General features: G+C 38.4%; 1 protein-coding gene across 1 annotated transcript; it reads left to right on the forward strand.

The window, feature by feature from the left end:
- The first annotated feature begins 11,694 nt into the window (after positions 1 to 11,694).
- LOC110055554 (neuropeptide SIFamide receptor-like) lies at positions 11,695 to 15,240 on the forward strand. The gene has a single exon (XM_020761945.2). The coding sequence runs from the start codon at positions 11,928 to 11,930 to the stop codon at positions 13,047 to 13,049; it is 1,122 nt and encodes a 373-aa protein (XP_020617604.1). The 5' UTR covers positions 11,695 to 11,927; the 3' UTR covers positions 13,050 to 15,240.
- Positions 15,241 to 15,332: the final 92 nt, after the last annotated feature.

Below are 15,332 nucleotides of genomic sequence, written 5' to 3' on the forward strand. Positions count from 1 at the left end.
ATTTGAAATTTTCCTCCTAGTCTTCAAACGTTTTCCGAGTTCCGCATTCCATTTTCCTATTGAAAAGGATAAGTTATTTTTTGTTAATTATTAGGCAACACGACAATAGATGTTACTTATATATTTTGTCCAAATCAACGATTACCTGACATAGCGTTCATCAATAAATTCCTAATTGTTACTAATGCTGTAAACTTGACAGACAGAGTAGTGGAGTGGGTATGACATCGAGTTTCGACTTGGTATTGAAGTGTTGCGGTATTTGGCGACTTTTTTTGCGATATTTCGGTATTTGCCGAATCTTTTTGCGGTATTGCGGTGTTCAGAACCCCCCAATTTCCCCCTCGAAAAGCAAATGTTCGAAGGATTCGACTTCTCGTTTACAAAAGGAACATAAAGGCGAATCCGTCATTTTGAACTTAAACATCTTTTCATTTGTAAAAACTATATTATTATTTGGAATTCTCTAATTTTAGTTTCAATCGTTACTATAAAGGGGAAAGGGGAAATATCCTTCCAGTGAAACTAAAAATGTGGAATTTTCTCCTTAAACATTTTCGGGCCGTTGGAGGAACTTGCTTTCTACTCTTAAACGCCTTATAAAGTAATTTGGATGAGACCTTTGACAAAGTTACCTCAGAATTATCCAAATTCAAATAAATTGTATCATCAGTATAAGGAGAAACGTGCTGCGCGTTTTGTCTGATGATTTGTCGCCATTCAAGAGGGATTGCATCAACGATGCTCATTAAACTAAAATGCTATATTGGCGATAGATTTGCATTTAACACCTCAACACCCTTTAGAACGATTCCACTGTCCAGCATCAGAGAGGAGGTCACCAATCGTACTGATTCCTTTAGAAGCAAGTGTTTTTGAAAGATCGAGAGTTTTTTAACAGTAACATCTTTATTATTCCAAATAACCTGGTGGACAACATCCCCGTACGATAACACGAAGGACTGGTTTAGCATGGACCAAGCGTCCAAACACCCTTTATGAAAGGTTGGAAGGTAGACAGGCAACTTTTACGCGTCAAAATTACACTTAAGAATAAATTCTCCACCTACTTGATAGAGACTCGTGAGTAAGTCAATGTTATCTTCCAAGCACCTTTGTTTTCTTTATCCGCAAATCTTTTTAATACCATCACCCTTTGTGCGAGGATCATCGAGTGAGTCTCTAACTTCTTGAGCCCACCATCCTCGATATCACTGACAAGGGCAGCACGTTTAATTTTATCATTGACCCTCCAACTAAAGCGACAGATCAAACTGTTGATCTCTTTGATCAAATCTCTTGTGACTGCAATTAACGCCGCTTTACTCAAAACTTTAGGGATAATAAAGGATTTAACAATCTGTATTCTTCCTGGTAATGTATGCCCTCTCCAATTCCATATATTTAATATGTCCCTTATAGATTTAAGAATTGACTCAAAATTTGTTTTCACCCCTGAAACTACATTATAGTCAAGGTAAATTCCCAAAATTTTAATAGGTGTCCGTATTTTCTGAGGAAAGTTAGTCTGATCAAGAGAATGTCTACCAATAGCAAAGATTTCCGTTATATCATTGTTGACTTGGAGGTTCGAAAATTTAGAAAAGAGGTGTAGAGTCGCCACTAATCGGTAATATGATACCATATCTCTGAGAAAACAAGTCATGTCATCAGCGAAAAGAGTTAATTTGATTTCTTCTTTAACTAATATAACCCTGATTTCATTATCTTCTCGATTTTGGAGTTAAAATGAATAATAAAGGAAATAAATCGGTGGTGAAACCATTGTTTAAAACGCAACCCGGATATGTTAGTACAAAAAGTTTTGATCCACTGCAAAAAATATGATCCAAAGTTAAATTTTCACAAGATTTTAAAAAGAAAAGAATGGTTCAGCGAGTCGAATGCTTTGTCCACATCAATTACCAGGAGAATATCTGAACGATCTGTTAACTTAGCAAATTCAAGTACATCCTCAATCGTCCGATCTCCATCCAGTATTGATCTTCCCTTGATGAAGCCCTTTTGATTGGGATGAATAAGATTAGGTAAAATAAGCTCTATTCTCTTTGCAATCGCCTTGGGTGCAATTTTTACACTTAGTCGACATGAATTATAGAAATTGGTCGCCAGTTTTTGATAAATCGTCTATCTTTGTCTTTCTTTTCTAGCAAAGTAATCATAGCCTGTTTCAGTGAGTTGGACAATAGCTCTCATTGCAGTTGAGCCTGCGGTCAAATATTCCTTTATTTAAAGAGGCATGAAAACGACGCAAACGGGTCAATGCAAAGCCATATTGACCCTTTCGCCTCGTTTGTATGTCAAATCGCTGATAACTTCAATAACAGTTATTGTCCGTGTTCGTGCGCGAAATTTGAAGCGTTAACAAGGCATTTCCCCATGGCCACGAGGTGGCAGAAGCCAAGGTAAAATTCCACTCTCTGGCCATCATTTCCTGGTGTTTTGTTTGTCTGAAGGGATTTCAACGCCTCGAAATATTCGTTTGCTGTAATTTTGTTATCCAAAGTCCTCCGTTGCTCGTCCGTCAATACTTTAGTGCTTCTATTACTAAGATATTCGTCAGTCGATAGGCCACCACGATCACGACGATCTGTGTCATAAAGATTTGCATAAAATTTATGAATCTCATTCATTATTTGTTTCAGATCAGTCGTTCAAATATCATTTGCTTCTAGCTTTCTAATACAGCTTTTTTTCTTTTTGTAATTTTCTAAGTTCAAAAAGTACTCATTACTTTTCTCGCCATGTTCATACCAATTCGCTCTTGCTCCAATAATTGCTCTTTGAGCCATATATTCATAGTGTCGATCATATTCAATTTGAAGGATTTCCAAATCATTTAAATTTTCTGGAGTTGGATGTGTATCACATTTTGCTTTACATTCTTTGATTTTTCCCTCCAGTGCTGATAGTTTCTCCCTTCGATTTCTAGCCCTCTGCTTACTGTAATAGTTTGTTTCATGGTGGATCTTGCACTTTATGGAATCCCAAAGGATCCTAAGGTCTTGAAAATCTTTTCCTTCCTCTAGCCAATCACTATATTTATCGGTTACTAGTTTTGTATAATCATCATCCTCTAAAAGGCTGGAGTTAAATTTCCAAAAAGAAGGGCCCCGTCCTGTTTCCTCAATTCCGTTTACTGTATATGCAATAAGACGGCGGAATGATCACTCTTTACTGCAGGAATGATATCTACATTCTCCACTTCTTCCTCAATGGTGCTGTTAATTAACCAAAAATCCAAACGGAGCTGCACTATAGGGGTTTTTCTGTCTCCATGTAAATCGTCTAACATCAGGATTTCTGATTCTGTAGCTACCAATAAAATCAAAAAATGAACACAAATTCTCAACATTTTTACAAGATTCAGTTCATGTGAGGTTTGCCTCCGGTTCCAAATATTTTCAACTCCTAGGGTGCTGTATGTTTCTTGTAAAAAAAAAAATAATAATAATATCAGACTTCTCTTTCACTAACCAGTGAAACAGTGCTTCTCTTTCGTCAAAAGAACGAATCCCTGGAACATTTAATGATAATATTTTAAAATTTTGAATTACGTTTCATAGAAATACTGAGAGGCAACAAACATAATAAAGCTGGTGGACCAGTGAATATGTATACAGAACTCCATACACATGAAGCTCAAGTCGTAGGTGCTATGCACGTCCTCCACCCTGGTATATAAAGCAATCAACATGTTAGTCTCTAAGGAAGTTAACAAAAAGGACAGAACAAAATTACAACACACAATCACGCAATTAGAAAAGTAGCCAGCAAAAGCTGTTAGCAATAAAGCTACTAGCAGAAAGGGTCTTGCCGGCTTCTTGAGGGCCCTCAAGAAGCGTGCAATAATCTGCTTAGGTTTTCCGTCGGAGGAGCTCCGCTTTCCAATCCGATGTGTCCTCTGGATTTCTATTTCATCAGCCACTTCGATGCCAAGCTACGTTTTCAAAAAGTTGACCAAAACCTCCTTCGTGTCTTCCTGTACCGTGGCTGCTTCTTTTCTTCCAAAGAGGAGTAAGTTTTCGCGCCGCTGGTATACCTCCATATAGAGATTTTCCTCTTTGAGCTGGTCAAGCTGATTTTGCATTTCTTTTAAAATTTTCTTGAAGGATTTCCTTTCTGCACTAGCAAAATCCATGCCGTCTTCTATGTCTTGAATCGTCCTCTCTGTCTCCTTTTTAAATGACTCGAAACCTTAGACCTTTAACTGAAGATTGCTAACCTTGGCATTTACAGATTTAACATAGCTTTCCAGTTCTTCAAGCTTGGATTCTACCTTCCCAAGTCTCTCTAATACAAGTTCTAATTTAGTCATAACTGCCTCCGCCATGTTTAGTAAATGAATCACCTCGTCCGGTTCACTGCTTATTTAACCGTCAGAAATAGATGTGTTGCACCTTATTCTTTTATCGTCAGGCGAGAAGCGTTCTTCTGTTGAACTTGCAGAGCTTTTCCACGCTTTTCGTTTAGCGGCTTCGGCCATGAAGGGCGTCCAGAACACAAACACGTTCACACCGCCATCTTGCACGACCCAATCTCCATCTACAAATTTTATGGTTTAGGCGTGGGTTCCTTTTGATCTTATGAAGTCAACTGTATTTCTCAAAATAACAGACGTTCTGGCTCCTGACACAATATTAAAATTTTAATCTACAAAAGTTTATTTCTAACTACGTATCCAGGGGGGGCTGGCAGCTACCTTCGATCTCGCCGCTTTTCTGGTTTCTATGATCGCCCCAGTAAAGAAATCTGTCAACCATTTGAGAACCGTAACGAGCATGCGCATAACGCGAAAATAACACGAGGAAACCGAAACATGTTTCGCCGCCATTTTTGTTCAGGGTTTGCCTTCGATTCGATAACTTTTTATTCGCTGTTAGCAATTTTTAACGACAGCTCTGAGACAATCAGGACTAAGGGAATCCAGGACTAGCTTTGTGCTATTTTCCTGGCGAGCGTGGTTGCATTCTTGGTTGTCTGGAGAGGTTTCTCCGTCTCAGGAAGAAAACGAAGCTGAAGTTTTTATTTTGCTGTGGAAATTTCAAGGTTCATTACTTTCCATCTTCACACCGACCAATTATTCTTCCCAAATTTCTATGGAAAATACCGATGTCGAACTGTTTCATGTCTGCCATTATATATCGCGAAGCCTCCGAAAGTAAGTCTTTAAAATATTTCTCAACTGTTCAGAGTTGAGCTTACATTGACTACAGTAAACAAGCTTTTCTGTCTAAAGTTTTTTCCGTCTTAACTTACTCTCTTATGAAAGACTGCATTTACTTTATGATTTTCCTGTAATGTGTTGAGTCTGAAAACTTTCTTTCGAGTTATTTAATTAAATCATGAAACTTGAAGGCAGTTGCAGATCAGTCAACAACATTGAAAATAGCTACCAGTTTGCGCGTCTCGATAATGCAGTGATAAAATTATAGAGGTTTTGAAACCTCCATCCCTTACTGTTCAGTACCAATGTGAACTCGCAAATTTGAAATCATTTTTCTGCTTCTGCATATGGGAATGTCCAAAATGGACGGTTTGCTAGGCACAGACTCAATGTGAACCTTTACTAGGTTGAAGTATTTCGTGTACAAGTTATTTACCCGTGAAAATAAAGAAAGCAGCTTCTGCTCAAATGCTTTGGCATAATTTGTACTGGTGATAAGCATCAGTTTTATTTGTGTGGTGGGAGAAAGCTCTGTAATACTTCTGGATATCAAAATAGGGCTGCCATATACTCATCTGCTGAGGGAGATAATTTATGAAATAGACCCAGGGAAGGAAAATGAGGCCATGTTACCTGTAGTTGAGTGCTAGTAATGAGGTAAGCAGGTAAAATGGTCATTCATCCAGATTACTAACTTTAACTTGGGTAAACCTGAGTCAAAAGAACCTCCACAACAATTGAAATAGGCCAATTTTGGAACTTGGCTTTAAGGCTTTCGAGAATAACAAGAAAAGACATCAAGCACAGGGATCTGTAACAGTCATTTAGCCCCCAAGTCTATTAGCCCCTAAACATTTAAACTCCAACCAGAGGTCAATAAGCCCCCAACCAGAAATAAAAAAACTGTATATATTTTTTTCTTTAAGCATGAGTAAGGGGCTAATCGACTTGTGGTTGGGGGCTAACTGGCTAGGGGCTAATCAAATGACCAGTAAACAAAGGATTTGTTTTATTCCTCTAAGGCAAAAAGATGAGTAAGGATGTTAATATATCAACTCATGATTTGGCCCAAAGTGTTGATTATCAATGGCTTGTTCCTGTAGTGGAAGGATAGCTAAATAAGACAATAAGGCAGACTAATATAAAGTCAGATGAATGAAGTCTTTAATAGTACTTGTCTCAAATGACAATTCTTAGTGCAAGAGAGGAGCATGAACCCTTTGAAAACTGATTGAGAGGTGGCATAAAAAATTAGTGCAGAAAGAGCAACAAAATGAGGTGGTAAAGTCAAACTTCCTGCACACTCTCCATCTCAACGACTTGATTGGACCCATTATTTAAGCCGTTAAGTCAAGAATATCAAAACAAAAGTCTAAGGATTATGAAGAAACAAAAACAGTCAACGACACAACTATTGTGTTGTAACGGCAAAGAGATGGTGATGAATTCTCAATTCTGCTGAGGGACCTATCCAGTATTCGCTTTCATAAATAATGCCAGATGCTTTGCCTGAAACTGAAACAGACCTCTTGTGGTAACGTAAAACGCCGTACCCACTGCACCCACTATGAAACCTACTTTAACCCTGTCAGTTTAATAAGTGCAAACAAAAAAAGGGTCACGAAGCTGTTGAGAAAAAGCAACCCTTACCATCAGGGAGTCCGGAAATATAGGAATACTTCAGTTTATCCCGTTGATAGGACACCCAAAAATGCTCGAATGAAATATTCATGCCTGCAATCTGGCTCACACTGTGGAGTTCCCGCTCGCGAGGCCTCACAGGTTTACGTTGGAATATTTATCACCGATGCCTCGATCAAATGTCCAAGATTTAGATGCATGGCAACTGGAGCTTTTTCGTAGATGTTTGAACGTGAAATATGCACGACGTTTACAAAACTTTACAAACACATCGCGCTCACGGAAGTCCGCCATGTTTGCTTTCCACAAACCAGTACTTAGTCTTGCTCGGCCAAATTTCTTAACTGGTGCGATCATAGAAACTCGGTTCCTGGCCTCGCTTCTTGCCCCCCCCCCCCCCCCCCCCCCTGTACGTATCCTACCTACATGAGGAATATGTTTACTTTTCGTACTACCTACTATAATTTACGCGGTAACTACATTCTGACACTTCTTGTACCTAAAACTACTACGTGTGGCCTTCCCTCTTTTTCTTATCATGTCGTTAAACAATAGGACTCACTGCCGGACAATGTTCGAACTTTGGAACCTTAATGACTTTAAAAAAGTATTAGCTAGCCTTAACTTAAAGTAAATTTGGGACACTTGTAAATTAAATTTCTGCTTAAGTAGTATTTTAAAACATTTAGCATACAGATTTGTTATATTTTAGCCGTTAATTGTAAATATTGTACAGAATTGTAAATTGTATGTTACAGTATATTGTGTTGATTTCTTTTGCTATTTTGCTCTCGGAAAAATTAGCTTGTATAATAGCTACTCTTAAATTCGAGAAAAAATAAAGTTTATTTATGGATGTATGTATGTTTTGAGGCCCAGTTCAAACGTCGAACTTCACACGAGACGAACTAAACTGAGCGAATAAAAAAAAGTTCATGATAAGTTTGACGTTTGACTCAACTGAGTTCGTCCGACTAAAGTTAGATCGATCAACACGTTCTATTCGTCTGAAGCGACGGACAGAACGTGTTGGTTGATCTAGTCAGTCGCATATGAGGTTCGTCGTTTGACCTGGGCCTAAAAATTCTTTTCAGGTGTCAAGTGAAAATCATGAAACAAAACTCGTCATTTGCGTGAGCATTTAGGAAGCCTTCACCATTAATCATGCAAGGCTTTTGAGTTTAATGACAGATTGATAGCGCCATGTAGTCCACACAGACAAAAAAGCATAAGTATTTTATCTTAACAGTGCATTAAATCCTTAAAGAACCGCCTTTATGTCTGGAAATTAATTTTCAATTACCGCTCAACTCAGACCGGCAAAAGCGAATGATTGATTAACACGTGGTTTTGTCTAGCTTAATTGCTCTCCCGAGTTGATACCAAAGCGGCACCATCGCTATAGTAAGTGAAAAGCCAAACGGAATTTCAGATGACCAAATTGAAGGTCTTTCTGCGCTTTTTCTAAAATTGTAATTTTGTATATACCTCGTCTACTTGAGATTAAAAGTGGGAATATCTCAAGGCAGGGTACTTTCATGGCTTTAAGCCTCTCAGCTGCCAAATGTGTGCAAAAATCAATTATAATTTTCGCGTATTCAAAGCCAGACTGACAGTTTTTTTTTCTGTTGCTAGATTAAACGAAAGTGGTTTTTTCAGAGCCGTATGTTTCACCCCAAACGTTTTAGACTCGATAATGTTCAGGATTGAATTCTTGCTAAAACGTCGTCGATGAGATATTCCAAATTCCGTTTTATAGTTCTTCTTGAACTTTTCGTACAAGGAAGTTAGGAACGTTTGCGCGAAAATCTTCTGTTCGATAGATTTTCTTCAAACTTCTACTGCGGACAGATAATGAATTACTTGTCTCAGAAAGAAAAAAATTCCAAGATAAAGCGTGTGGAAAACTAGTTTGATTTTGAAAAATTGGCGCGCGTAAATCAGCGTGGTCTTCAGGGTTTTTAGCTTAAAATATCAAAGATAAATCAACGGAGGTAAACTATCCTAGTACTATTTTGTTTAAGGTTACAGTATACCTTCAGATCGGCAATTTTCTTCAAATTTGGATTTTTGGTTCAAACTAATGGTCGAAGAGTAATCTCTAATTTCTGAAAACAAAATTGAAAAAAACCTAATATTGGCGGAGAAATGGATGTTTTACGTTATGGCCGGAAGTAAAAGTTCCCTCTTGATTGACAGCCCTATAACGTGTATGCAATCAACCGAGACTACTTTCGCGGGAATATTACCGATATTGATACCACGAATTGGCTGGCTACTCAGTTAATCAGCATTGTTAATCCAAGCATTTTTCGTGTTAGATGTAATTCTATTAAGTTATAAGTAAACATGGACCACGGAAAACTCCGTTTACCAGTTCGAAAGAGCGAAGAATGAATAAAAATACATCAATGAGTGAAGAAGCGAAAGTTGGCCTCGCGGATGAAGCTACGGACGTATCAAGCGGGCAAAAAGATCGAGTCAAGAGAAGAGAAAGGTTGTGTAAAATTTGGGAACTCGACAGCGATAACAGCGATGTTTACAGTGACTCTTTTGTTGAGTTCGATACCGATGAATCGTCCAACTCATTGAGATCCATTGCAATATTATCCATGCACATTTGCTCTGCCGCGCTTTCTTTTGTTTGTTCTCGTCGCCCAGCTACTCTAACGTTCGTATCCTTTTTCGTCTTCCCCATTTTGCCAAACCAGCTTCAAGAAAAACCCAGCTGCAGAAAAATTATCTCTCCGCCTTGAGCGCATTGCGAAACGCAAGGTTTTTTTTTGCAGATTCACGCGTAAATTTCACCGCGAGTTAATGGTAGTAAATTTTCCAAGCGCTGATTGGCTCAGTGATCTGAGAACCCAGTTGAAGGCGTTTGTGGGCGGAGTTTGTTTGCGAAGTAAGATATTTTTCTTAGAGCTGTTTTCTCGGATAAATTTTTTCACTTAAAGCAGACACTTTAAAGAGTTACAACTCAAACGGAATTTGTTTGTTTGCCCTCAAATTTGGACAGTAGCTAGATTAACATATAAAAAACAAAAACGTGTCTGCGAATTGTTTATTTCGAAATATTTTTTCTCCGAGAGCGATTTTTGTACGATCACTTCACATTTTTTTAATCCTATTTCGAAAATGTTCTGTAACTTTTTACTACAATTGAATATGGAAAAACGCAGACACGCTTTTTTAGCGCTTTTTGTCCTGAAACCGAGGAAAAAAATAAATTGGCGAAAAACAAAATTCGCTTTGACTTGTAGCTTCCAAAAGGTGATTAGGACGCTTGCATTTGGTGACCGTGAAAAAATTGGCAATTCATTTTATTTCAAAATTTTTGGTATGGTTTGATAGCCAGCTCTATAAGCTTTAATTTGACATAGGGGCTTAGGTATCTACAGCTTAAACCGGACGCGCTACATCGCTTGGACGCGAGACACCCCTGAAGGTATACGGTAACCTTAAGTGAATCTATTGCATTTATAATTCCAAAACCTTTCAAGAGGCATTTGAAACTGCCGCACAGATAAACGAAGAGCTAAAAAGCACGCAATTCGATGGTGCATTTTACAAAAAAATCAAACTTCTAATCGATAGATTTTCTTCATTTTTTCGCTAAACGTTAAAATTCGGTAGAGAAAATGATCCATCAAAAGAAAAGTAGCAGTCACCGAACGTGCAAGATCTTCAACCCAGGCAAAGCTATAGCAATGGCCATCTACCCTATCATTGTTCATTTTATTACTTAGCGCACGCTCGATGCAGGACGTGGCGTTTGAATTTTCGTGCGCAGTAAGGATGCGCAGAAACAATTAGCGCGAACGTCCTTAATTTACTAGGCTGTCGATCGAGGTTACAGAGTGTGCGAGGTTCCAAAATGACAATTTTTGAAATGATAACAGTTTCATAAGACGTGAGAATTGTGAACGCTTTTGTATTTATCGCGATTCGAGTGCGTTTGAACAACACCCACGCTTTCGGGCGTTGTGTATTTTTTTCGGGCATTAAGGTCACCGCCCCCACCCCCCGATACTTGAACTATTGATCCCATTCACCTCAGCTCTTAATACCCTTAGACCGGAGTGAATTTGATTGGCAATTCAAGTGCCTGGCAATCCAGACTACCATAAACAGAAATGGAGTTTGAACGGGAAGACTTAACTTGCAATCCGCTTCGTGTTCAACAGCAGATGCAGCCAATTCGGCCTGTTAAGTAATCATTATTCTGGTGTAAGATAATTCAAATACCAATTTTTAATGTGTTGTCTTAGTCCATTGTCAACCTGTCAACAGTACGAAACGATAAATTGCTCATCACATGCATTACTGAAACTGAACTGGCAGCTATCAAGCTTTTGTGCCATTCATGTTTGAAATGATAATGTAAGGAAAGCCGTACGTATCGCATAACGATGTTTTTTATTGCCCGCTTACCAAAATATAGCCAAGAACAGGAAGTAGTATTTATATCTCAAAAGGCGAACCTCGATTTTTAAATTGAATTTGGGTCAGTAAGCATGAAAGCGTGGGTGATCGTTCTCTTATCACTATTTATCTTTAACGCCCAAGTTGAATTTACGAGACTACATTAATGTTAACGACATTTTTTTGTGGCTTCATCACCAATACAGGGAAATTTTTCGCCCATTTATTTTGTTCTCAATTAACAATGATTTTATTTCTTAACTATCAATTTTATTAGGCGGTGCTATTCGAGGCCTTTTTTCGTTTTAAGTTGATAAACGAAAGTTGATACGGAACAGCTTGTATGTTCTATTGTATTTGTCTAATTGATGTACCGTCATGAAAACGCATCTCGTAGTTTCATGAAAGGTGGTTAAGCTCATTTTAATACAATACCTTTTCCATTCGTATATGATCTGTGCAGACAGATGATCTGTAATATAATATCGTTCATATCCGTAAGGTTAGTTCAATTAAAGGTAATGGACAGGCAATGTTAACGCGAAGCTATAGAGAAGGTATAAAAGCAAACTTGCAAATCAACATTGTCACATTTTCAACGTCCTTGGAATACATGATCGAGATAGACATCAGATACTGAGGAAGGAGTCGTTTTTCAAAACGACGAAAGAAAAAGATGTCACAAAATGTTAGCTTGGAACTACCCAGCAGCAACATGTCTGCAGTATTGGAATACCCCAAAGGTCACAACAGCACCGTTCAAGATTGCCTTGGGAGAGATTCCTCTATGGAAGTGTTTTTTAAAGTAGCGGCCTATTTTTTCATCCTAGTGGTCTCGTTGATGGGAAATCTCTTGGTTCTTATCGTTATTTATACCAACAGGCAGTTACGAACATCGATTAATTACTTTGTTTTCAACATGGCTGTATCCGACCTGTTCACCCCTTTGACCATCATGCCAGTCCGAATCGTTCAGATAATTTCAGGCTCTGATGCTTGGAAGGTTGATAGTCCGTGGATACTGGGAGTCATCTTGTGCAAACTTGCTTACTTTCTTCCTGACGTCTCTCTTGTTGTTTCCATCGAAAGCCTCCTGTTGATATCAATGGACAGGTTCGTCGCTGTTGTTTTCCCTTTAAGAGCCAAACTCATCACCGCAAAAGCACGTTTCATCTGTATCGGATGCACATGGATTACCGCCATTGCAGTTCATGCACCTTATTTTTACACTTTCAGATTATTTTCTGACAATGACAATGTAGCACATTGCAGTTCAACTTGGGCACCGGCTTTTGACCATGTAGAAACAACCAAGAGATTCATCACGGCAACTTTTATTACTTTCATCCTTCTCCCTATTTGTCTTCTGGCCATTGTGTATGTCACCATAGCGTGGAAGTTGAAAACGAATATCAAACGTACTGAGCTGGAACTATCATGTGTCCGACTCCATCGAGCTCGAAAGGTCAGAGACACCATTAGAATGTCAGTGGCGATAATAAGTGCTTTTCTCGTTTGCATGATACCACTGGTTGTGTACCTGTTCACATTAGTTTTTCTGTGGAATTGGAATGCCTCACCCATTTGTGCATTTCGAGATGTGATTCCATTCATTGCTCAATTTATGCTTCATTCTTGGAGCGCTGTAAATCCTTGCATATGTTTGACATGTATTAAGATGTACCGCAGTAGTCTTGGAAGAATTCTGCCGTTGAGAGAGACTGGCAAAGCGAACAGACAAACGGGAACCTCCCGTTGTTCCTTGAATCGAGCGACATCTGTCAGAGAGCATCGCTGAAACGTTGTTACGAGACGCAAGGAAAATAGATTCACGTTATCGCTATTAATAAATAGCCTAAAGATAAAAAAGTAATCAATTATAAGTGTTCAAGACAGTTCGTATTGTGTCCGCCTTAGCGTTCTTCCTTGCTTCAGTTGTTCATGGCCATATATATTTCCTAATCAAAATAAAAGGGAAATCCTGCTTTAACCAGCTACTTGGAAAACCCAGAAAAACTTGACTACTCGGTGAGATGTCATTTTGCGTCACAGCGTTAATTGCCTCCGTCGTTTAAGCAATGAACAGTGGTCTGTTCTGTTGAGCTATTTTCGATAAACTAGAGAGAAGCCATTACTTACAATGAAGAAAAAAGGACTGTCACACCGATACACAAGGCTTGTTGGCAGATGCTTACATAATGATGTCAAAATAACTACCTACGTAGTTTAGTTATAGCCCCCCGAGAGGTTGTTGACTTTTAAGTTTGTTTACTGAACGTGACATCAATATCTGCAATTTCGGGCAAAAATTCACTCTTACTAAAGCGACTCGCCTGTAGTTGGCATACGGATCATAAACATCCATAAGAAAGGCTCTGACAGTCCTCAAGATTACTTCCCACCTTTGAGGGTGGAAAAAAATCAGTTAGATCGTAATATCATCTCCGTATATAAACAGTGTTCCCGAAGTGACAGAAGATGGTAGACCGTTGGTATAAATAGTGTAAAGAGCGACAGCCCTAGCACGGATTCCTGAGGAATACCAAAAGACACAGGTTGAGAATCGGACTGGGTTTCATTAATTAAGTACAGTGTATTGTAGCCCTGGATTGTTGCCAGTCACGGAACGTGCTGGTTATGCTAAAATATCAGCTGACTCGTACTCGGTCGCTATTTTACTGTTGAGATTGGATTGTTTCAAAGAAAAAGCGGGCTGAATCGAGTGGAGCGCGCGGGGAGTTATGAAAAGAGAAGAGAGTATTATTTTTCCTTTGACCTTTCCCATGATGCCTCGCGCACCCTAATCCACCCTAGTATCCAATCTTCTCTACCCCGAAAACATGTAAATAGTGACTGGGTACGAGTCTGCTAAAGTTGGGTTCAGTTTCCTCTTTATACATCGGAAGAAACTGTCGACCAAGCTTGTTCGATTTTATTAAGCTTTTATTAAGCTTCTATTTTCGACTGGACTGGCGATTGCATTTACATACAGAAAATCAAGATCAATATTTTAGGAATGAAAAAGAACAATTCGCCTTCAAAAAACCATTGTAACGTTTATTATTAGACATGAAACCAAAAATATAGAGCCATCTTGGCCGAACAAGCTTGGTCAACTAAAGTATATTTATGTGGCATAAATAAACAGCCAATAGTCCCGAGCGAGGAAGAAAGCGCTATCTTGCCCGCTCGGGTGGCTAATAACAGCTCAGGGTTTGGCTCATCTAGCACGCTCATGGAGCTTGCCATATAATAAATATCGTAAATGAATAGCCGGTATGAGATGAATATTGTATACCTTAAAATGAGGATGGACTGCACCTTTCGTGAAAGGATATTCAAATTCCTTCAAGAGATTAAAGTAACAAAAGAAATGTCGGTTACTCTGATAAAGAAAACACCTGCTAGTAATATGTTTGAAGTGATCTAACTCTAACTCTGAATCAATTTATTCGTATTAGTTCTTAATATATTCGTATTAGTTTTTAGTTAGGTATTCTCTCTGCTATATACTTTAAGACTTGATAAAGAAATTTCATTCATTCATTCATTCATTCGTCTGTCAACGGGAAGGTTAGCATGTTTCATCTTAGCCCAGCTATTTTTGCGCCAGACCACCAGCATGGAAGGATCTAAATATCTCCAGGCAAATGGCACGCTGAGTATATTCAGGATGTTATCGAAGGACGTCAAATACAAAAGATGAATAGCAACTTCGATTCAAACAACATTTTACGGTGCAAAAGCTTTTCAGAGGACAGAATGCCGAATTATCTGACAAAAAAAAAAAAAACAGGTTAGGTGAAGTTCCACCTTAATTTTCCAAAAAGTCGAGGATATCAGAAAACAAAAAGAAGAACTATAAAACCCAAGCAAAATAATATGATATATAAATAGAGAAGATCAAAACGGAAAGTCAGTGAAACAAATATATATTAAAATCTTAGGGTGTGTGACGCCAAAAAAAAAAACAAAAAACAAAAAAACAATGGCACTGTCTACAAATTAAAGGGTTATGTGTCTTCTGGTATAAATCCCTTTCATTCAAGTTGATTGCTTACGTAAGTCAGATTTAAAATGA

This window comes from Orbicella faveolata, unplaced genomic scaffold, assembly GCF_042242905.1.
Source record: "Orbicella faveolata isolate gen_17 unplaced genomic scaffold, um_ofav_v1 contig_35, whole genome shotgun sequence".
Taxonomy (NCBI): Eukaryota; Metazoa; Cnidaria; class Anthozoa; order Scleractinia; family Merulinidae; genus Orbicella; species Orbicella faveolata.

Coding starts and splice junctions, on each gene's coding strand:
- LOC110055554 (XM_020761945.2), top strand. CDS start 11,928: ATGTCACAAAATGTTAGCTTGGAACTACCCAGCAGCAACATGTCTGCA.